This window comes from Calidris pugnax, unplaced genomic scaffold (assembly GCF_001431845.1).
Source record: "Calidris pugnax isolate Ruff unplaced genomic scaffold, ASM143184v1 scaffold81, whole genome shotgun sequence".
NCBI classification, from domain to species: Eukaryota; Metazoa; Chordata; class Aves; order Charadriiformes; family Scolopacidae; genus Calidris; species Calidris pugnax.
In genome coordinates this window covers 4,768,442-4,793,088 of record NW_015090880.1, presented here as the reverse complement: position 1 = coordinate 4,793,088, position 24,647 = coordinate 4,768,442, and the positions used below count along the sequence as shown (strand labels likewise).

Here is a 24,647-nt window from a genome sequence, read left to right as displayed (position 1 = left end):
GTTCCTCCTGGGCTGGGGAGGTGCAGGCATGTGGCCAGCAGTGGCCATGGATGGCCCTACATCGAGCAGCCTCAGCCCTGAAACCACACACCGATGGCTGAGGCACAGGCAAATAAACCTCTAATTCATCACGTCTCACTGTACAGGGCACAATCCAGCTTCCCCAGCTGAGAGGACAGGGAAACATAAACACATATATTTTTAAACACGGTATATTTTTAAGCGACGTATCCCGTTTCACGCACTTTCTGGGTGGAGGAATTTTGACACCGACGCCGGGGAGAGGATGAAAAAGCGCTGCCTTAACACCATCTGAAGAGCTAAAATCCCTTCCTTTGCCAAGAAAGCCTAAGAGCAAGCTCTCGAGCATCCCACCAGCGAGCAAGCCGAGCCCACGCGGTGCTCCAGCAATTCGGGGGAGCCGTGCAGAATCTCACTTCTTGCTCCAGAGCTGGGGCTGAAGGAGGGAGGTTTCCAACTGCTGAGGAAGCAGGAATGTGCCTCTCGCTGCCTCGCAGGATCCTGGCTTATAATAGCAATTGGCGCGGAGTCATCCTTATCAGCGAGCACATTAATCTTAATTAACAGATCGACAGCAACAGTTCCTCCCCGCAGCTCCCCTGAGCATTTGCAGCCTTCGCTGCGCCGCCACTCCAGCGCCGATCCCGCCGCGGGGGAAAAAGGCCAAATCCTCCACAAAATTAGACGTGGCTCCAGCCCTCTAACCACCCTCCCACCAGGCCCCACCGTACCCAGCCAAGAGTCGTCCCCCCCCCATAGCTGGGACCAGGAGCATCCTCTCCATCCCACAGCCCCAGGTCCTGGGTTTGGCTGTGAAGTAGCACCCACTGTCCCACAGCTGCACCATATCCTTTGTCCAGGGACAGGGCCTGGAGAGGAAGGGTTTCCCTCCCGCATGGTTCTCAAAGAGACAATTATTTATATATTTAAAAAAAAATAGTAAAAGAAAGCTGGAGGGGAACAGATTTAGACTGGAGATTAGGAGAGGGTTCTTCACTGTGAGGGTGGTGGAGCACTGGAACAGGTTGCCCAGGGAGGTGGTTGAGGCCCCATCCCTGGAGATATTCAAGGTGAGGCCCGACGAGGCCCTGGGCAACCTGGTCTAGTTGGGGGTGTCCCTGCTGACTGGGGGGAGGTCGGACTAGATGACCTTTGGAGGTCCCTTCCAGCCTGAGCAATTCTATGATTCTATGAAAGCAAACCCAAACCAGATTATCTGTGAAAATGTGGTAAGTTTGCTCTAAATCAAACCCAAGCAGCAGGGCCCCTCTTGTCTTCTTCTCCCCGCTGCTGTCAGGGCTGGACAATCTGTGCTGACTGTCCCAGGGTCAACTCACACCTTTATCAGCCTAAAGCTGATCTGCTCTTCATGCACCAATAGAGCTGATGGCTGAAAGCTCCAGCCAGCAGGGACCCAAGCTTGCATGGAATCAAAGACCCCACGTCCCTGCCACTGCCTGGGACCAGGGGACACGTGTGGAGCCCTGGACCGGGGCCATGGGACAATACAGATCCAAGCAAGCCTATGTCCAAAGGGGCAAAGACTCTAACTGGGTGTATGTGAGCAAAGAGAAGCAATGGAATGGCTGAGGCTGCGTTGGAGGTGAGGAAAGGAACAACCCCTGGCCGCTGCGGTGTGAATTTAGTGCACAGTCATTCTTGCCAGGTAATTAAAGGGCACGGGGACGGCATCCATCACGCCTTGTCTGAGGACTGCCAAGGTCAGATGCGAAGCCAGGACAGCTCAGACCTGGCAGAGCTCAGAGAATAATGTCATTTTCCTAGGGGAAAAAAAAACAACAACAAAACAACAACAAACCAAACCAAAACAACCAAAAACAAACCCCAGTTTCCTTGTCCAGGTCAGCAAATCCCCTTGGCTGGACCCAGACTGGACCCACACACTCCACAGCTGAAAAAAAGTGGCAAAGCAGCACATTTCCCAGGAAAAACTACCCCTGTTTGGCAAAGGCTGGTCCGCAGCTGCCTGGCATCGGGCAGAGGTGGATGCTGGCACATCCCACTCTCATCCCACTCCCTTTGGATGTCACCACATTAAAACCATGTGTGTGGCAGCAGCCGGGATTTGGGAGGTGTTGCTTACAGAGGGCACTCGGTGGGGGGGGTGTCTTTTTGCCTCCTTGCTCCTTGGTACAGGGCTGGAGCCAAACCTGGGGTGTCAGAAGGATGCCCCACGTAACCGGCTGGGTTTGCTGGTGACACCAGGGGGTTAGACAGGGCCATGGGGACAGGCAGAGGAGACAGCTTCCTTGGAGGCCAACTCAGACCTTGCCATATTGCTTTCAACTCCTCATTATTCCCCTTTTCCTCTTGGCAGCCCAAGGCAGGGCTGGGAAAGTGGAGCCAGAAAGCTCTGGAAGAGTGGTTTTATGGCACGTTACTTTGGCTCAACACTCAAAACACAGCCAGAAAGTACAACCCAGGGGTGGAGGCTCCAGACCTACAACTGGGTCCCTGCAGGTTCGGAGAGGGTGAGCCAGGGGTGTTTTAACTGGAGGTTTAGACCCCAGATTAAGTTACAGCATCTTAACAAGTTGGCACAAACGAGTGAAGGCACAGAGCCCCCTCTGCCCAGCGCAAACCAGAAGTGATGTGCTCCTGCATCCCAGCACTGGGCTGGGAGAGCACCCAGGCAGCCTTGGGGAAGGCTTTTTACATCCCATTAAGGCAATTGTTTTACTAAATAAATATGCATTATTTAATTGTCTTAAATAAGACAATTTTGCAACTGAACAAGAACTTAATTTTCTTACGGCCATAATGTTGCAGCACAGCTTAAGGTCCAAATATTTTAAAAATATGAACCTGAAGTTCAACTTCTCTGTTTGCGCAGATGCTACCAGAAGAGCAGCCTGGTTTTCAGAAGTTCCTTTCAGGGGATGCTCAGTATTTGCAGAAGTTAGACCACCACAGGGCAAAGGGGTTAGCTCTAGGTATTACTTCTGAAAGCACTGACCGAAGTGTTTTTCCAACACACGGGGTGGGGGGAAAAAACCCATCTCAGCTGAAATACCAAGGCTTTAAAAATTAGTTGCTGTTCATGTGTGGTAGCTCTTGTTATTAAAAACACCATAAAAGTTTTACTGTGCTGACTTAGGGTGCACGTAAAGAACCTAGCTTGTCTTGACAGACCATAAAGGAACTTTTATGACCTATTGGGTCAATGATTTGCAAAGAAGGATTTACGCTGCCATCCAGGGCTGGGATGCATTGCTGGAGGAGGAACACACCAAAATGGGGTGCAGGCCTGAGAGATGGACCTGCCACAGTCTGGCTGGGGAGACAACGTGAATATCCAGCACGCCTATGTCTATCAGCATCCCTGCTTGTTCTATAGACTGTGTTCACCCAGAAGGACATGGGCTTATGTGATGAGTACATTTAACTGATTGATCTTTATTATTTTGGGATCTGTTGTGGAGTTTTAGGAAAAAAAAAACCTTACCAGTGCATTAGTTCAGTTCTCCCCCAGGGCTAAAGCTTTGGAAACCCAGGCTGAATCCCCAGTGCTGTAATTGCTTTATCTTCTACTGCAAGATGTGGGGAAAACACCAGCTTCACCGGTCCAAGGTTCAGTCTCAACACGCTCCTGGAGTAACTCAAGGAAGAGGAGGACCTGACTCAATGAAATAATATCATCTTGGAATGATGCCACCAGGTCTGTTCAGGACAGATGAAGGAGTGCAAAGGAAAGTCCCACCACGCCAGCAGCCTTGGATCAGCATCAGGGCTTATTTACCTTTATAAAGCACCAGCACCCATGGACATGTCCAGGGGCAGAGAGAGAAAAGTGCTAGTGAAATCCAAACCTGCCGTGCACCTCCAGCCTTAGGGACTGGTGAGACTGATTGAAGCTGCCCTGGAAAAGGACCAAACCCCCAGTGTCACCCTCCCTGGACAGAACAGCCAGCTGCAGAGCTGCTGCTCTCCTTAGCTAGTGCAGCTCGTGTCACCCTGGTCCCCTCTGTGAGACTTTCAGCTAACCTCCAGCCCAAAATTCATTGGTGGTGTTGGAGCCATCCCCAGGTCTGGGCAGGAGCTGGGACAGTGACCCAGAGCTCCTGATCCCCTCCTTGCCCTAGGCTGTCCCCACACAGAGGGGACACCCAGCTGGTGTCAGCCCAGGAGGGAGCAGGAGGATGCCCAGCAGATGCAGACCCCTGGGAGATGTACTCCAGAGCCCAGTGCCTGCGGGAGGGAGATGGCAGCCTGGAAAGATCAAATGCTTCAAACGTTTCTCTCCCAAGTACCACCATGGGCTGAAAGGAAGACTAGTGAAGTCTTTTAAGTGCTGGAGGGCTCTTCCAGCCAGCAGTGCTGCTCCCCAGGGTGATGTCCAGAGGGTCTTCAAAGGATAAAGAGATCCTTCAGCCTTGGCTCACATGATTGTCCGTGCTGCCATGGGGATGCTCATGCAGGTCAAACACTTGAAGCTGACCAGGACTCTTCGAGGAGCAACACCCCTTCTTCTTCCTCCAGCTCCTGGCCCCATCCGCACGGTCAGCATCACGCACACCGAGGTGGCCTCACTCTGCAGATTCCCTTCCCCAGAGCCCTTCTCCTTCAGCCCTCGACATCCAGATGGATTGAACCAGATTCGCTGCACACGTGGCAACCAAATGAAATGGTTTCTTTGGCAACAATAATGAAAGCTCGGGGGGGAAAAAAAAAAAAATAATAATTTTGCTTTCTGTCTCATGCGACTTCAGCATCCCAGGTAACGCAGAGCGGGAAGCAGGGAAACTGCAAGCATCTGACTTGAATTACTGCCTCTGATAGGAATCAGACATGCACTCCAGCATGTCTGCTGCACGTTTATTTATTTATTTGGGGGCTGATTGATTTAAAGACTCCCTATTGCCCGAGCAGCAGCATGGCACAATAATTCACTTGATCTCTGATTTATATTTCATGTTCGAGTGAAGCAGGATGCTTCTGCCCAGCACAAGACTGAGCTGTATGTGCCAATACCGTGCTCGGCAGCTTCAGAGAACCTGGCCATGAACAGAAGTAAAAGCTGGGGCTGCAGAAGGGAGTAAGCACAAGATAAAAGCCCTGTTAAAGCATCCAAACCTGCACGAAACAGGGACTCGCAGATCCCGGTCCCTATTTGACCTTCTGCCAACTACCCCCAGCAGCTCTGGCTGCGGTGGGTGAGGTAATTGCACCTAATTAAGTCCCTCTGCTCTTCTGTCTCCCATATGGGGAGAGGATCAAAGTGTTCCCCAGCACCGGCAAAGGCAAGCGGGGCCCTAGGAAGGGTGAGACAAGAGGGGTCTCCTGGGCTGGGGACACCCCATCAACCAGAGACCCTTCCCATGTCCCCCCTGCCAGCATCACCCGTCTCCTGCTGCCCCTCAGAGACCTCCCTGGGGAGTTGTGGCTCCAGGCAGAGAGGCAGGAGCTTCTGAACACCCTGGGAGAAAAGGCCAGCAGTGATTCTACCCTGTGTCCCATCACCCACAGGGTGCCAGGGGCTGCAGACACCTCCAGGTGCTTTGCTGTCACACTGCAGATAGCAAAAATAGCTATTTCATACATTTCTCCCTCCTTTTCACAGGAACCGTTACGTGGAGAGTACAGTTAAGATCTGCCGTTCTCTGCTCTGCTTCCCACTTGGAAATACCCTCTAGAATTTAAGGAGGATAAAAATAGCAGCATTCAAGTGGAATAGGAGTGAGCTCTTCAGAAGGTACCGCAATCACACGGAGCCGGAGCCCCAGCCCTCTCCCGCCGTGAGTAGCTCTGCCAGCTGATCTCCTTCAAAGCACTATTGAATGAGGTCTTAGCCTCATAATTTAAGGGGATGAAGTCCTTCCTAAAGTTGTGAAGATTTGGGTTTTCCAGATCTATTATTTTATATTAACTTCTCCTGGACAGCTTAATTAGATGAGGGGGCAAGGGCTGTTCCCTCCTTCCCCCCATTATCCAGGACCATTTCTCCCCCTACAACAGATTTTATTTGTGCTGCTCGGAAGATTTATCAACTGCCTTTATAGCCCTCCCTGTACTAAATCACGCTCCTAATGGATACCCTGAGGTAAGAGCACCACTGTTTATTTTATTATTTTTTTTTAATCCACTGAATAGCACGGTTACGTGCACACAGAGCTGGCAGGCTGAGCTCTGCCTCCCCCTCCTCCCCGGGCAGCACCGTTTTAAGACTCCCAAGTGGCATTACTGGCACTGGCCAAAAATCACAAGACACAGCTTGTAAAAGCCTCAGCAGGAGCATCTCAAGGTCCAAACACTTGTGACATCCCAGGGATGGCAGGAGCAGAGAGGCAGCTTCCCCTGCTCACCCTCCACCTCGTGGGGGTAAATTCACAGTGGAGCCACCAGCTCCAGGCTCCCCAGTCTCTGTCCCCGCAGGGACAGATGACCTCTGTCTTTGCCTGTAACTTGGAAACCATCCAAATACAGAGATTAAGTTAAAAAATCCCCACCGTTTACCCGGGTCCAGATGTTGAGAGCGTTGTTGTTAGTGCCAGATGAAGGTGAGGGGAAAAAAAACCCTAAACAACCTCACTTAAAAATCCAGGGATATTTGAGATCTGCTCCACCATCCCAGCTTCCAGGAATGTCAACACCCTTTTGGCAAACCCAACTTGCAGGAGAACCTGTTAAGATCCAGATTCACTACAAATAAGCTGTTAATCTGTTGTTGGGAAAACATCTCCCGTTGTCCAGCCCGGCAAGGCACAGAACCCCTTCTCACACAGAGTTGTAAATCCTAACCCTGTGTAAAATCCAGCAGTCAACACCTCAGCCAGAACAACTCAAGTGGCTCGTTACAGGCCCCTCCACAAGACTAGGGTTGATGGTGGTCTCGCTTCTCCTGGTGCCAGCCAGGAGACCAGGGGTCTAAGAGTTGCACATTCTCCTCAGCAGGTCTATTGGTTTGGGATGGAAAGGGACCACTTGCCTGCGGTCCTTCTTCAGACAAAAAGCCTTTCTGCCCTGGTTACAGCTGTCTGGCTGACAGGTGGAGCGTGGTGAGCCCACTGTGCCCAGCTCAGGGGAACCACCATCTCTACCTGAGTGCGTACCAGCTCATCACTGCTCTCATCTCCATCCGTGCACACTGCCCAGCCAGTCCCAACCCCCCTGCTCCATGGGCAGGGGAGTCATAGAATGGTTACAGTTGGAAGGAACCTTCAAGATCATCTAGTTCCAACCCCCTGCCCTGGACACCTCTCACCAAACCAGGTTCCTCAAAGCCCCATCCAGCTTGGTCTTGAACACCTCCAGGGATGGGGCATCCACAGCTTCTCTGTTCCGGTGCCTCACCACCCTCACAGCAAATAATTCTTTCTGGTGTCTAATCTAAATCTCCAATTTAAAACCGTTACCCCTTGTCCTAGCACTACTCTTCCTGACAAAGAGTCCCTCTCCAGCTCTCCTGTAGCTCCCTTCAGATACTGGAAGGCTGTTATGAAGTCTCCCCAGAGCTTTCTCTTCTCCAGGCTGAATCCTGGAGTCGCCTCCCAGTTGTTCTAACTCATCGCCTTTAACTCAGCCTTTTGATTGATGAAGCCTTTTGGCATATAAATCTGTGGGATTTATAACTTCGTACAGAAGGAAAATGATAATTGGCATCGCTAATAGGACTCGCAAGAGGATAGATGAGCCCAGAAGGGCCTAAAAGTGTAGCTGGTCCTGCTCGGTACAACAAACTGATGTTGAAAACAAGTGTAAAGGTTGGCAAATCTGTTGGCAAGGGGTGGCTGGCGAGGCTGTGTCCCCAAGTCCTCCTCCACGACTGCTGGAGCTGCTGGATTTGGGCTCCTCTCCTGCCCTGCCCGTGCTGCAAGGGGCCAGGGAATGGCAGACCCTCCTGGGGGCCAGGCAAGCTGGAGGCAGCTTCATTAGAGCCACCAGCCAAGGCTGTCACGCACCCATCACACCCCATGCCACGACAACCATCCAGCCTCCCAGGAATCGCCTGCATTTCCTTTTCCAGGCAGCCTTTCTGCAACTCCAGACCACATTTTTCCTTCCTAAGCTTCGCACACCAACACAACTGGGGTTGCATCAGGAGAACAATAGGAGCAGCTAAATACATTTCCATTCCCTCTGTCTCCTGGCAGCAAGTACAAATCCCGGGCTCTCCGGGATGTTTTTTTGCAGGCTCTCTGCTATCAGGTTTGTTAATGTCTGGATGCAGCCCTAGCCCTCGGCCAAAGCCTCAACCTCTCACAAAGGCTGAGCAGAGAGATTTGGAGATTGCAGAGGATTCTCCTCGCTGGGAATGAAGAAGGGGAGCGTGTGCACGTGAGAAATGTTGAAAGATGCAAAACTCTTGCTCCTGGGCAGACACACACTCTGGGCTTCCCCCAGCTGCAGCACAGATCCTCCATCCTGGCTCCACAAGCCTCTTCCAGCAGCTCAAGGCTGATGGACATCTCTTCAAATTTGGGAAAAAATCTGGATGTACAAATAAATTGACCATTCCAGAGAGGAGCATCAGCCTCAAGCCAGGTTCCTCCCTCCGCTCCATAATTTTGTCTTCCTTGGATCAGGAAGAAATGAGTTTAACGGAAAGCTATGTTTTTCTCACCCTTTCTTCATCTTATTTTTATAAATTGCATTGGGCAGTAAGGTGTGTGAAGAGGGAGACAAAGCCTACTTGTTGCTGAAGTCAATTTGCAGAGCAAGAGAGCAATAACCACCTGAAAGGGGTGGGAGGGTCTGCTGGCCCTATTTATACTTGGCTTGTGCTGGCGATTCCTAGAGAGAGTTAACAAGAGAGTAAACCCCTATTTGAGTCAACTTCTGACAAGTCATGCTTTAGCCTGTCACATAGAATATCTCTACAACCTATGTAAAATCTAACATGCATATATTTAAGATGATATTTTATAGATTATATCTATTAGATATGTATTAATTTCTGAGTGAAAGCAGAATTAAAATCTCAGTGGCTCTCTGTGCTGCTCTGAGCTTTAATCCCTCCTGAAATACACATAACAAACACGGAAAACTCCTCCTGCCAACTCCACGCCAAACCTCCCAGGCAAGGTGAATCATACAGCCCCGACAGCCCAGCCTGAGGAACAACAAAAATCAGCTTTAGTCATTCCTTTCTTCTTACCTGGGCCACCACGTGCTGTTTCCGCAGTGTGCTGGCTTCTTCCTGCTCACAGGGATATTTCATACTCAAATTCAGCTCCCCAACTTGTTTTTTCCAACTCTCAAGAGCAGCTTAAACCCTTGTGATCTTCTCCTTCCAACTCCGGTCAGCTCTAGTCGCTGTGGCCAATTAATACTTCTTAATAGCTTTTGATGTGCTGTTATCAGGTGCGTATGACACTGGGAATTTCACGGTATTTAAGTGAAGGCTTTCGGCCCTACAGGCTTTGAACGCCTCTGCCTCACCTGCCGGGAGGATGAGGAAGGGAGGATGAGGAAGGGAGGATCCCCAGAGCAGGGGAGGCAGAGCATGGGGGATTCTCCCTCCAGAACTCCCTACCAGTCACTGGGCAGTGTTGTGTCCTTCTGGGAATGGTTTTGGAGAAGAGGCTATGGACGTGCTGGAACAGACTCTCCCGTAAGGTTGAAACGGTTTTGACAACTGCTAATGCTGAAAAAAAGATGGAAAAAATTAGAAGTGTTAGAAAGTCATGAAATATTCGAGATCCTGGAAATAATAAATAGTCATGGTGGAGAGCAACTTCTCTCCCTTTTTTTTTTTTCTTCTTTTTTTTTTTTTTTTAATATGGAGACATAAAGGAGAACAAAGAAGTATTTATTCCTTGATTCCTCATCTAGGAAGCATAACTGGCTCGTGCCTTCCCTGTTTCCTGCACAGCCAGGGCTGCCAGATCATTTACTGCTCTGCAAGGAGCAATCCCCATCTGAGGAGGAACAGGGGACTCGGGCAAGGACTGTGAGATTTGCGGTACAAGACCTGGCTGCAGGAAAACACTATTTTCTAGCTTCGATATTAATATTAGGTGAAGACCAGAGTTAGGTGGAGAATGCTCTTCACCGTTACGAGCTTCCATGCTATGCCAGAGGAGTTTCCCAAGTGGGATAATTGCACTGGTGTGACTTGAAATGCTTTGGTTAGGAATTTCTGGAGCTGCCTTTTGATATTACTGCTGATTTCCGTTGCTGATGATTTCTCCACGCAGCTTCTGCTTTGCAGAGATACCGAAATCAGCAATCACAGAATGCTATGGGGTTGGAAGGGACCTCTGGAGATCACCCAGTCCAACCCCCTGCCAAAGCAGGTCCACCCAGAGCAGGTCCCACAGGAACGCGTCCAGGTGGTGTCTGAATGTCTCCAGAGAAGGAGACTCCCCCACCTCCCTGGGCAGCCTCTGCCAGGGCTCTGCCACCCTCACAGGAAAGAAGTTCCTCCTCATGTTTAGATGGAACTTCTTATGTTCAAGTTGTAGCAGTTTCTGATATGGTTTCCCAGTTTCTGCTGGGTTTCCACAAGACATCAGGACACACTGGCTCCGCCGTGGCTCCCAGTCCTCCCTCTGAAAGGCTTTAAACTGAACGTTCAGATTTAAATAAAAATAATTTTAGAAAGTAGCTGACACGTGAGCCTTGCAGAGGAGAGGCTTTTTTCTTCTCTTACATGAGCGGGTGCTGATTTTTAGAATTGAATCATAGAATCACAGAATTGTCTAGGTTGGAAGGGACTTCTCAGATCATTGAGTCGAACCATCAACCCAACGCTGCCAAAACCACCACTAAGCCACATCCCTCAGCACCACGTCTGCCTGGCTTTTAAATATCTCCAGGGATGGCAATTCCACCACTTCCCTGGGCAGCCTGTTCCAAGTCTCGATCACCTTTTCAGTGTAGAAATTTTTCCTAATATCCAATCTACACCTCCCCTGGTGCAGCTTGAGGCTGTTTCCCTCTTGTCCTGTTGACTTGGAAGAAGAGAAACAGAACACCTTAAAGTCTTAAAACAACTGAGTTCAGCCCAGAATGTTTACAAATCCTTAAGGAGCCGTGAGCTAGAGCTCCCCATCAGCTCCTTCTGTACCCCTATAGGCAACAAACACAAAACTTTCAACACAACACCCAAGCCCAGCACACACCTTGAGGCATCCTTGGCTGTAGCCTTCACCCTCCTGCTGATTCCACAGCTCCATCATGGAATGTGGCTCTTGGCTCCCCCAGCTCCAAGGCAGAGGATTTCCAGCAGCCGGGTCATCCGAAATCCCAGCGAAGAGGTGAGAGGGCAGGCTCAGTGGGTACCAGTGTTGCCATGGAAATCATCCACTGGCTCTTCAAGCCTTCCCCTGGTGATGAAGCAGGTGGATGCTGGTGAAGATGAAGCCCATCTCCTCCTCTCCTTCACCTTCAGCTGGTGGCAGGTCGAGCACCGGGACCGTGCACCCTTCGAGGTAAGGACCATTTCTCTGCTCACTCCTCCAGCAAGCCAAGAAAGCGCTTTTCAGGGCTGTAGAACAACCACTACCTTTCCTGTTTCTTCTTATTCTTGGCACAAAGGATTTTGAACGGTTTCCAACTGAGGTTAAAAGCATTTAAGAGTCTGTTTGCAGAGTGTTGTTTTTTTTAACCCGACCTCTCGTTCTAACACACACTTCCCCCCAGCACACACAAAAATATCCACACGGCTTTTTTAGGAACTGTCCTCGTATTCCTGATAAAAAGCTCTGGAGTGAGGCACCTTTTTTCCCCCCTTTGCATTTTACCTGCTCCTTGGTTTTCAAACTTCATCTTCGCATTTGAACAGTTAAATCACAAGTCTCCCATCTCGGGTGGGGGGAAAAAATATGAACTAGAAAGAGCACAGTTAAATCACATCACCTCGTTTCCTAGGCAGAGGACCAAAATACTGCTTGCAAAATACCAGTGGTTTTTTGGATAGTTTTTTTTTCTTTACGCTACAAAAATACAATTAGGCTCTCAATTAAATTTTACTAATTTCACTCGTGGGAGTTTGTTAGCACAAGACAGCCGGAGAGGCTCCCAAGGGCTCTCACTAAAATGCTCTGCACTAAGCCTCGCCGCTTCTGCAGCTACAAAAAAAAAGGGGGAAAAAAGGATTATTTCCAAGTAGCAGAACCCAAATTCTGCAGACACATCCACCACAAACTTCCCCGTGTGCTTAGTCCCAGGGTACAAACCGGATTAACTGGCTCGACTGGAGGGCTCTCTGTGCCCAAGCCTGTGCTGGCAGAAGCGGGTGCTCAAGCGGTGGCTCGTGGACCGAGGAGCAAGGACGGAGCGAACTGCTTCCAGCACAGGACTCTCTGCTGCTCCTGGGTAACTGGCATCTCCCAAAAAAGAGAGCTTTCAGATTTAATTAAATTTTACTATTTTATTTGTGAAAAAACTACAAGCAGAATTCATAAATAGACATTTCTATTTAAAGCAGGAAAATGATAAAGTGGCTTCTAATAACAGTCGTGCACATGCCAGTAACAGGAATATATTAACATCTTTTATTTGCTAGACAAAGAGCAGTGTCCAATATAAATTTCCCGAAAACATTTAAGACCTGTGAATTTCTGACCAGTTCACAAAACCACCATTGACACTTTAGCATGAAGATTAAAACAAACCTAACAGGACTGTCAGCTCTAAAGACTTTACAGAGCGGAAAAACTTTCAAAAGCGTTATACAAGCTGTCTTTCTGGGCAAATGAAAAATATAGCTCGTATAATACATTAACATAAAAATCCACAAGATAAGATTATGTTTTGACATACTTAAACAAGCATTCTATATTTGTCTCCAACAAACAAAGCTAAGGAAATAATGTAACCATCTTTACACAGTAAATTAAGGTTACAAGTCATACACAAGAACAGAACTGCTTGCGCATTAAAAACTGTTCAGCTCCATTGTCATACTCTAAATGTTGGCTCTTAAAACCATTCGGTTACATACAAGCAAAGGTTATTATATAGTCAGCAATTAATAAATTTTCAATAATTTAAGTTTATGGTAGAGCTTAAAAAAGTAGACTGAGAATGATCTTGGTAAGGCAGGTGAAAACATCTCAGTGGAAATAAACTCACAGAAGCCGCTGCCAAATTTTTCGATCTGTCCGATTTGAAACAAGCAAAGTGTTCCAATTCAAATAAATAGCCTGGTGGTGTAAAAAACGCTGTCATTTTTCCTTTGCAGAACTAACAAACTGAGCGAGAGTCAGGCAAGCTGTGTTGGTGTCTGTGTGTGTGTGTGTGTGTGTGTGTGTGTCTGTGTAAGAGTCCAAACTTTGCAAACGTTAACACTGTGCTTTACTTACCTGCTTTCTGTGCCACTGAACACCACGAATCTGGTCCTTCCCCTACACTAGTGTTTTGGTTGGGTTGGTTTTTTGTTTTTTTTTTTTTGTCTTAAACACGCTCCCCCACCGACAGCCCACGGACACAGCAGGGAGGGAATTCCCTCCCAAACACACACACACAGTGTGGACGCGTGCCGCGGGGATGCTAACTTCAGAAATTAAGTGTAAAAAAAAAAGCAAAACGCAATCCTTTCAAAAATCCACAATGCAAGAGCTACGGATGAGGCCGGGGAGGCTCGATGCTTCGCTAGCAATTTCTACTGAATGCAGAATTACAGGTCACTTTGTTCCAAAGAAATTCTCCCACTTATTTATAAGCAAGCTACTTTATTGAGGAGGCACGCCCAAAGAGACGGATGTTACCGACTTTACCAGTAGCCATGAGTAGCTGGTTACGGCGTTAAAGCTTTTTTCAACTGATCTACAGGTCCATTTTCACTCGAAAAAGAAGCGATTTCCTGGTACACACAATGCTTTTTTTCCTTTTTTTTTTTTAATGCACAAATTCCCAGATTCAGCGAAGAAGGTGAGCGGGTGGTTTTTGACTTGAAGCACCAGAATTAGCCCCGATCCAAGGCGGGGGGACTCGCCGCCCGCTCACGCTCCTGGCTGGATCCTGGCCGAGCTGCACGCAAGCCTAATCGATAATGGATCATTTATAAAGCAGTGCAAAATATACAAGTTCAGGGGCATCTTCAAAAAATCTCTCTTAAAAAATTATTCCAATACATTTCAGTAAAATAAATAAATATGGCTGACCAGTTTACCCTCCCTGAGACCCTTAAAGGAATAGTAAAAACTGGAAAAGGAATGTCTTTGCAATATCCCACTAATGTTAAAATGTGGATTGAGAAATTCATAGTATTTAAAACTATGTATAATAAATTGTCTTGATGCTCGTAGGAAGCATCTGGTTTCCTTTGGTTCTTTTAATAAATACTTTAAAAATGCTTAAAAAGGTAAAGACAGCCTAGACTGTGAATATAAGCAGAATTAAGTCAGGGTGCCCACGTTAACATATTGGGAATAAAACCACTGCTGCAAAGGCACTGCCGCTCACAGCTCCGAGCAGGGCTGGTAACAGATCCCTTACTCACACCTCTCTGTCACCAGTGTGAAAGGAACCTACGGCTGCTACTCAAAACCACACAGATTTTTAAAAGAAATCTTAAAATCAAGTTGCCTCCACAAAGAGAAATTACTCTTGCTAAGCAAATAATTCAACGGTACAGAGAAATTACTCTTGCTAAGCAAATAATTCACAATACAAGCTGGCACAAAGTTGGCAAAATGTGGCCCTCTTTCGTCACGCCCAGAAGTTATGCATTTGATGTCAAATGAAGCCACAGCCTCTGCGCCCAAAATTACTGCAAAGCACCCTGGGGCCACGAAATAAAGATGAAAAGCCAAAGAGGTTTGGGGTTTTTTGTTCTTTTTCAAAAAAAAGGGTTTGTTTCACCTCTTCAGCCTAGTGTTTTTTAGCAGGATAATGCACGGAAGGTAAACTGTAAAGCAACACTAACAGGCCAGGAAAAGAAATGACAGTCTGAATAGCTTTAGAGCAAGAATGAAGGAGATGCTGGTCAGGAGCACGAGCCACGCGTGCCGCTCGCTCGCTCACCAGCACGAAAGCTTTTCCCTGCTTGTGCTCCCACAGCAGGAGACCCAGAAGCATCCAAAGGCTGACAAAAGCTCAACGTCACCCCTGGATGAGATGCTGCTCCCGGAATACGGATGGACTTTGAGGAGAAGAGCCACCCCAAGAGCACGGAGGGGACAGGGGGAAGGGGGCCGAGGACTCGCACGTTGCCGGCTGGGACGAGCACCAGTTCGCTCCCTCGACCCGCCAGGGCTCCCTGCTGCCCTCCAACCCAAAGCAAACCCCTCCAGTTCTAAAAGTTACCTCGACCACCCATGCAGGAGGACAAAATTCATTAAATAGAAGACCAAACAAACGCCTGTGGGATTGGCTATGCATGACACAGCGACGGTCAGGTTGCCAAAATACAGGAATCCGTGGCACTGCTGATACCCGTCTGGTCGTGAACACCCACCCTCCAGCCGGGCAGGAACCTGCTGTCAATCTGAGTCACCCTTGTGGAAACACAAGCTACCTGGAGCAATCTCTTCTCATTTCAGATCCCAAGCTATAAAAAAATCAAAACCGTGTGTCCAGTACGTTTTTAGCCATTGCTTAGGGGAAGGAACGGGGAAGGAACAACAGAGAGAACGGGTCCCATCCAGGTTCAAACCTTCAGGAACACTTTTCACCTAAGACCAGTTTCATTTCAGTTTCAGTACTTTCACAGAAGGGGACTGTCCCAGATCTTGAACTGTTCAATTATTATTTTTTTTTTTTAAATCACTTCACAGTGTTTCAAGCACCAGCGTTTCCATGTATTGGTTTCAAATAACCCTTTATATATATTTATTTATATATATATTTATATATAATTTATATCAAAACTGATAGTACACAGTATAACTGGAAGAAGAACTGAACTTAAAAAGGATATGTTGAAAGAGGATGGAGTTTGTGAATGCAATAAATAAAGCCCCCTTCCCTCCCCACCCGCTCCCTACCCCAAAACAAAAAGTTGTAATGTTCATGGAAAATTGTGCACAGCAGATATTATAAAAAAGTAGATTCAGGAGCACATCCAATTATAAATGATTGTTAGGAAAATCATATAAAACAATGGAATACATAAAAGTGTCAAGAGTAATCGTTAGGGTGAGAAATTCCTTGGTGGCCAGATGCCCACGGCAAGCAGAAATTATCCTGGTTGCATCAGTAAGAGGTCGATGTCCGAGAAAAAAAGTGTGTGTTCAAGCACAGAAGAGGCTCGCTCTCCAGGATCGGAACAGCATGGGCAGGTGGAGTGTTTGAATTTCATACCCTGATTCATAGTTTCCACAACTCCATGTGCAATTTTCAGAAAGATTCGTCGTTGACTGCCGACATGTCCCCCTTTGGCGTGGAGGAACGGGACGAGCCCTTGTCTGTGCTCTCAGAGCCCGAGCTGCTCTGATTCTGTTGTTCTGATCCTGCACTGGAGGTGACTGTAGAAGACGACGTGGAAGAGGAGCGAGTCTTTTCCTTAAAGTCTGTGATAATTACTGTGACATTTCCCACTGTGACTGCCAGCTGCTGCGCGGTACTTCTGTCCACATTTTTCAGTCTGGGTCTAAAACAAATGAGAAAACATTTATAAAACGGATAAAAATACACACACAAGGAAAAGCTTATTAGAAAAAGCATTCAACAAACTCAGTGCCAATTGTCCTCTGCTCACCTGTGCAGATGGTAATACCTGGGAGGAGAACCCACAGAATGGTTTGGGTTGGAAGGGACCTTAAAGACCATCCAGTTCCAACCCCCTGCCCTGGGCAGGGACACCTCCACCAGACCAAGTTGCTCCAAGCCCCATCCAGCCTGGCCTTGAACCCCTCCAGGGATGGGGCAGCCACAGCTTCTCTGGGCAACCTGTTCCAGTGTCTCACCACCCTCACAGCAAAGAATTTCTTCGCGAGATCTCATCTAAATCTCCCTTCTTTCAGTTTAAAACCATTACCCCTTGTCCTATCGCTCCACTCCCTGTTAAAGAGTCTCTCCTGTAGTCCCTTTAGGTACTGCAAGGCTGCTATAAAGCCCAGGCAGCAGTAAGTGCTGCTCAGCAGAGGATGAAGCTTTGACCTTCTGCTCCCTGCGACAGCCCTGGCTGCGAGGAGGGACCTGTCCTGCAGAGCCCTGCAAAGGGTGCTCTGCTGCACAGTTATCCCTAATCCAGCTCTGCCAGAAAGGAGGACACGACAGCAGAGCCAAGGGGACAGGAGCCAGACAGACTGAAGGATCTCCTCCCCAAGGGGCAGATGAAAGAGTTCTCTTATCTAAATTCACCATCTCATCATGTGCCCTGATGTTATGAGACAAGGCTGTGACTCTGCAATACAAAACCACATGAAAGCATTTGACCACAGCTCTTTCATTCCCATATTGGAACTCTGCAGCTGCAAACAACACAGGCACCGGGACAACTTGGCTTCTCTTCCAACTGCTTTGAGCTTATACAAATCAGATGCCCCATCAGCCTATGTATAAAATCACTCAAAATGTTCCCTCTGGAACCGAGGCTATTGTAAATAAAATCCAGAACGTACAACAGTATTTTTTTCAGCTAGTGCTTTTGGCTGGGGAAAAGGGAGAGGGAAAAAAAAAAGGGGGGGGGGGAAAGAAAAATCAAAACCACCAGAAAAGAACACGCTGGTATTTATAGCTCAGGATTATCTCAGTAATTTACATGCTGTGCTATCATTCAATTAGTAATGTAGCTAATAAGGGTCTAGACTCTAAGAAGCTGACATTCACACACATTTCAGGGGCCGGTCCAAAGCTGTGATACAACAGATCTTGGACACTCCTCCAGCTACCAGCAAATTCCAAGTCAGCTGCACCGACTGCTGCAATTTACAGCTTTTGCTCCTAATTAAGGGTCAGGCTTAAGCAGCTGAATATTCCCAATAGGGAAATTAAAAAGGAGAGTCTTTATACATGAGTGAGAAGTAGCTTGCTGAGAATTGCCTTATTCCAAGGGATAGAGGGAAGGTTAGTTTACTTTGGGATCAAGCTCCAGCTTTTAAACCAATGTGCCTTTCCTCCTCATCTGCTGCACACTAGGCTAGTGCGGGTAAAACAAAAAAAAAGGGGGAAATTAAGCCAACTTTATATTTGCCATGCGTGCCCAATGGCTTGCAGTGGTAAATTAACAAAGGGAAAGCCCTTAAGTAGTAGTTTTCCAAGCAGTATTTTAGAACTAGACAGACTAGAAAAAAAAGTATTAGGTACAGCTTCAAAAATAGAACAAATGTATTTCCGCAAACTTCCTTACCAAAACTGAACGCACTGCACCAAAAATAGTATTTTTCGTATCTAACCCAGGAGGTTGTTTCAATTTTTAACAAGTAACGCAGGAAAAGCATTTCTAATAGAGAGAAATTACAATTCTAACACCGCTGGGCTGGGATAACTGTCAGTAAAACCTCCTACTTGAAAAGAGCCCCTTCATTCGGTGCCCGGCCTTTTGGAAGCCGTAGCTGAGGCGAGTGAATCCCCGCAGCCCCGAGACGCACACCCACGCGCCTGCAGGAGGTACCACAGGCCAGATTCAAGGATGTCACCTTGTTTGTGGGTAAGAAGAAAGGGCAGCTAACTCAGAGAGTTTTGGGGTTTCCGTTGGCTTTCAGATAAGGTCTCAGCAGATGAAGGCTGCCCACGAGGCAAACACGGCAGCAAGAGTTCCCGGAAGCGTAGTACGTGTACGTATTTTCCTCCCTAAGCCCCGAGTTCCTCTAGGAAACCCAGTTCTTCCTGTAATTTGCCTGGGTCATTTGTTTTCTCTTGTACTCGCCATTTCTTGTACCAATCCCGTTCGAGCTGATGGAATTAATAACACTGATATAATGAAAAATATCTTTTGCACTCCAAAACCATTGCCTGCATAATGTCACACATAAAAGAGTTTACTTAGCAGCCCTTTAGCTCTATTTTCCTATTCTTCGCAGAAGTCTTCATTCACAATGGATTGGTTCTATTTAAATGGTGATATTTGCTGTGTATCATGTTACTGCGGCGCTATTCCCTGTAGATGAATGAAAGCCGAGCATGAACTAACAAGAAAAATACTCTGAAGATGAAAATTTGAAACAACCAAAAAAAAAAAAAAAAAAATGCTGGTCCAGATACTGGAACAGACCTTACAGCCTCCACCTTTCTACAGGGTTGAACATGCACTCTCGATATTGCTTGTCAAAGACCAGCCCTGACAGTCAGAATTAGAAAAACAAAAAAAAAGGAAAGAAAAATTAAAAAAGGAAAGAAAAAATAATAAAAAAATAAAGAAAAAAAGGTGTTCTTCCCAGGAAACTCCTGCTAAGGGCAGCCTTTGAGATACTCCACGCACCAAGCACCTGAATGAAACTGCTCGTACATCTTTAAATGCCATGATAAAGTAATATGGAAGGACTAGGGGGAAGCAGGGCTCAGGTGCAGGATTTCTCCACAGTCCCACTCATTCTCAATGCCAGTTTTTAGAACTGTGCCCCAAAACCATTTCTGCAGGTTTTAGGGGTCTCCCCTGTGCAAAGAGCTGATTGAGCACAGATGGAAACCCCCAGACAATCACTTCAGCACGCACATACAATTTTTGCTCCCTATAGAAAGCAAAGGGATCAGCTCATTCACCTTATTTTGCAAAATTAAACACTCTGATACATCATGTTTATAGCTATAAACGTTTGTGGCCAAATAAGAAACGCGTTTCAAAACAATCAACCTGAAATCCCACAGCAAAGAATGGAATAAACCGAGATATTCGGTCAGAAACAGGCATGGTATCCAAGAAGCTCAAACAGAATTTCTTAAAAATCCAGAGATCCTTAAAAGACAATTTACAAAAAACAGTTACGAAACCTGGGCCTGAAAAACCCTGAACAGATAACTTGTGACTCTCAAAAAATCAGAGCCTATAATAGACTCTTGACAGCACTCCTGAGTGCAGTGAATTGGAAAAAAAGTTCCACTAAACACAACAATTAAAAAGACAGATTAAGAGCTGAAGGAGATGATGTATCCCTTAAAAATAACCAGCTAGACCCGATATTATTAAGGATTAATTAGGAATGACAAAAGCTTGCCACAAAACATGGACTAAAAGACTCTGCAGTAGACAGAGTGACTCCTTTGAGGAGTAAAAACAATTGTTTGATGTAATCTATCAATTTAATATTATGTCATTAGTCAAGTGCATTGAGTCTCCTGCATCCTAAGTCTCAAAATCAGTACCATTTTTAAAAGGACAGGACAAAAAAAAAATATCATTGCAATAAAGCTCTATTCCTTTAATCAAATCAGAAATGGACAATTTGATCTTTGGGGGGCTGAGGAAGCGTTAACAGCAGTCCCTGCAAACAGCTCGGTCTCTCGCACAGCAAATCCCACACTGCCCCCACTACATTCAAGTGAGTTACTGGGTGCAGGATATTCACCCTTAGTAAACATCTTCATGCTATTATTTAAAAACTTTCAAGACAACAGTTTTCTGCAGAGTCACGTCTTGCCAACCTTAACACCAACAGCAGTGTGAACTGTATTTCCCTTGTGCTTTACAACTGTTTGCAGGTAACTAATATTGTTCCAGTTCATCTGGCTTCACTATAACATACTTACTACAGCACATTTTAAAAAGAGATGCAATTCCTCTACAGCCCACATAGGCAAAGCACCCAGTTGAATTCTGCCTCTAGTAGCTAAGTTCAGTAATATAAAAACCTGTTCTTTGATGCTGAATTTTTCATTTAAGAAATAAAGCACAAGACACCACTTAAAAGAAAACCAGCGTGGAGTACCAGTATAGGCAGGACCAGGAATAAACCTCTCTCCATAGCGAGCTACTCGTTTGAAACTTAGACAAATATGAAACCAACCATTCATGGTTTTTGTTGATAGCAAGAGTCTAGCAAATCTGTTCATGCAGTCTTACATCCTGTAAACTTGGAAAATTATCTTGACAATTACAGTGACTGAATTACAGATAAGAAAGTAAAAAAGTAACCTTTGTTAGTGCTATTGAGTGATGATAAGAATTTGATAAAGACCACTAGGATTGCTGGTTAATGTTTTTCCCTCCCTGTGTTTTAAAGGCAAAAGCATTACTGCCCACTTGACGACTATTTTAGCAGAGAAATGAAAAATGAGTGGACAACAGACCAAGTATTTCCAATGTCTGAATCTGTCCTCATCAGCAGAGTGTCTTGAGTGCTTGGACACGGAGAAGGCTCCTGCCCACTGCTGATCTGGCCACACTAATGCTGGCAGCCCTGTGGGTCACACAGTACCCTCTGTCCATCAAAAGAACAATGTCTGCCATTTAACACAGAGTTCTCAGATACCGAGAGCTTAACTTTAGTATAAAGTTACCTTGAAGTGTGATTTGAGTCGCTGGTCTTTGTTGTAGTATTCCCAGACTGTATACTGTTCGCTTCGCTGGGAGGGTCTTTCACAATATCTGACTTTGGTCTGTAAGAATTGGAGGGAAGAGAGAAAGAGTATAATTTTAGATTAACCACACAATTAATCAATGCACAGCGCTACCGAAATCACTCCACGTTTAATAGCGCATCCTTCAAACTTACTTAGTCTTCTTGTTAGTGTTCTTCTTTGTAACACTTGGACTAATTTCCTTCTCTTTGTCAGGTTTTTCTTTGTCTTGTTTTTCCACTTTCTCCTTCTTCTCCTTCTTAGGCGGTGGTGGGGTTGCATATTGCTGGGCAACTTGCTGTGCCACCAACTGAGAGTTTATTCTAGGTTTTCTATAATCACAATAAAAAGAGAGATCTATAGTCAATATTACACAGTAAAAATGACTTTTCCAAAAGCAGTATAAAGATTTATTTCAGCAACCGGGGAAGAATACTCTGTTTATAAAGAAACCAAATAGATGTCCTTATTTAATGTGAAATACTACTGCTGCTACCAAACAAGATAGAAATTTTAAAATTAAGAAATACTCCAAACTGCTATATCATCAGTTTTTAGCCTCATCTAACATTCTTAAGTATAATGCTCCCTTTCTTCCATCCATATCATGAGATCACAGCCAGTTTTGGGGGGACAATAGTGAAAAAGCAGCTTTTAAGCAGCCAAGTCTCACTGTGGCTACACTTTAAGAGAAGGAACATAGTGATAAGAGTAAGTTTCCTGATAAACATCGGTCTCCCTCGTATCTTTCAATTTAATTTTTCAAATAAGCTTCTGGTTCCCTGAAGCAGCAAACCTCACACAAATAACAAAGAACAAGAGAAGGTAACTGAGATGACTTTGTCCCGGGGCTGGGACCAAAGCTCCCTGGCAGGAGCCCAGAAGACAAGTGGGCATTCAGGCTTCCCTGGGGAAGGGCCGTGCCAGGCTCCGACACACCGTCTTCACACAATGCTCTCCAGTCCTCCATGGTGCTCAGACAAAATACACAAGAAAACTGTCTTTCAGAGACTAATTTCATTTCAAATTATGATTTATACAGGAAAAAAAAAAAGCTTCATATGTAACCCATACCTTGGTTACTGATGCGCAGATAACCTCAAAGCAATTTGTACCTTCCTCATCCAAACTCTCATCTCCTCTCAGCTTAACAACTGGAAACCTCTCCCTCCTGCTCTGCCGTATCAAAAAGCAGTTTATGCTCTGAACACTCTGACTATTCGTGATCGATTCCAGCTCTTCAACATGCCAGAAAGATCTATGCTCCCCATGTCCACACAGCTTGGGGGGGGAGGAGGGGAGAAGACAACCAGGTTATCAACTCCATTAGTGTTCCATTATGAGCCGAATACTAATTGCAACAGTTGCTCATGCTTGTCTTTAGCCCTTATATTGGTCATAAATACGATTCAGATTTTCTGCCTAGACTGGACTAGAACAGATTGTCAATGTTAGTAGTACACAGGTATTATTAAGTCTACAACTGGAACACAGGAACCCAAGGGCTTCTGCTGCAGAGCTCTGTACCTGCACCCAGATTTTACTACAAACATCGAGAGACTTTCTGAAGAAGCTACTTAGTGGTTTCATGTGTTTTAAAAAAATAAACATACAAAACACTGATTACTCACATATAACCTCTGCTCTCTGTTTGAGATGATACATACAGATAATGGAACACCCAGAGAAGTTCTACTCCCTGTCAGAGGAAAATCCAAGTATCTAAGTATCTCTTGGCACTGGTTTTCTGCTTAATAGTACCAAGATGCTCTTACTGAAGACAGATATACCCAAATATTTCATTTCACTACCACAGCTTATTATAAAGACTATACAACAGGTTGTAATCACACCCCTGACCCATCTCAACACCACAGGCATTTTGATTTTTCACCCAACACAGAAACTGTAACTCACGTGATGCCACGATCTGCATCACTTCTGGGTGAACAAAGATGATCTGATCTTCAGCTATCACAACTATGATGCTGAAAGGTTTTGCAGATCAGATCAAGCAGTTAGCTGTTCCACAGAACGGTGAAGGTATTTAGCATCCTCACATTTAAAACCCCATATACAGCGATTTCTGTCTGTGTGACTGAAAATAAACACGTAAGAAAAAGTGTTCTGGTTACACAGAAAAGATTTTTCACAGTGATGCAACCGCACTAAAAGCTGACAACATTAGCCTGTGTCAAGCAACCTGCTAACCGCCTACTCAAAGAAAAAAAAAAAAGGGAAAAAAAAAAAAAAAAAAAGGGAAAAAAAAAAAAAAAAAAAGGGAAAAAAAAAAAAAAAAAAAGGGAAAAAAAAAAAAAAAAAAAGGGAAAAAAGAAAAGAGATAAAGTGTCATGAAATCTTCAAAGAGAGGGCAGATATCATCTCCCTACAGGATTATACATGATTAACCTCACTGCTTGAAGCTGCCACTTCTGCCCAGACTTACAGTTATTTGCTGTTTACACAAGCAGCTAAGTCAGAAACCCCAGCCATTCACGGGAAATCCCAATTCAAGAATCCAAGAGCACCTTTATGGTTTTTCTGCTGTGCACAACTGAGGTGTCTGCTGGTGCTGTTATTTCTGAGCCTTATGTCCAACCTCCACAGCTACTGAGCTGCTGTTCCTGTTGCAGGAGTGCTGCACTGCTTTACTGAAGATACAAATTTTAAAATGGAAACTTCAACTAAAATAAAATTAAAAAAAACCCAAACAAACCCACATATAAGCCACATTGCATTTCCCTAGGGAAGGCTGGAATCCCAAAAAGACCAGCCTTAAAAGTGTGCCTGCGGAGACACTTCACTCTGTGCTCTCAAACTCCTTACTTGTGCCTATGATGGCACACTTCATTTTATCATTTTTTGGCTGGGCACTGACATAACCAGCACAACTTCTCCAAACCCATATTAGCATATTCCTTCTGACAGGCTACAAAGTCTTGCTGGTGAGGGCAAACCCCAAACTGAAAGTGAAGAGAGGGACCAGCTGGTGGGGGTTCTCCTGCCGCCCCACGGGAGGGAACATAAGCTGCCGAGACTTTGGCCAACACCAAGCACATTTCAAGATCTGCTGTACTACTAAAACATATTTATTATAACTAATGCAAATAACCCAACAGCCTTCCAATTCCTAATTTGGCTGTTTCGCTCACAATAGCAGCAAGCTTAAGAAGGTTAAAAAACAGGTAAGTAAAGCAACTGGCATATTAAAATTAATAATAATAATAGGAGTAATAAAACCTTTCAAATACTGCCCACACTGTCACTACAGCCAGGATACA

At 45.9% G+C, this 24,647-nt stretch overlaps 1 protein-coding gene across 1 annotated transcript in view; it reads right to left on the bottom strand.

The window, feature by feature from the left end:
- Nucleotides 1–14,597: 14,597 nt before the first annotated feature.
- The window catches only part of RYBP (RING1 and YY1 binding protein), a 42,479-nt gene continuing 32,429 nt past the window's right edge, over nucleotides 14,598–24,647 (bottom strand). Inside the window, 3 exon segments of the mRNA XM_014946887.1 lie at nucleotides 14,598–16,519; nucleotides 21,307–21,405; nucleotides 21,522–21,698. Of these exon segments, the coding sequence (XP_014802373.1) occupies nucleotides 16,267–16,519; nucleotides 21,307–21,405; nucleotides 21,522–21,698 (529 nt within the window). The 3' untranslated portion in view covers nucleotides 14,598–16,266.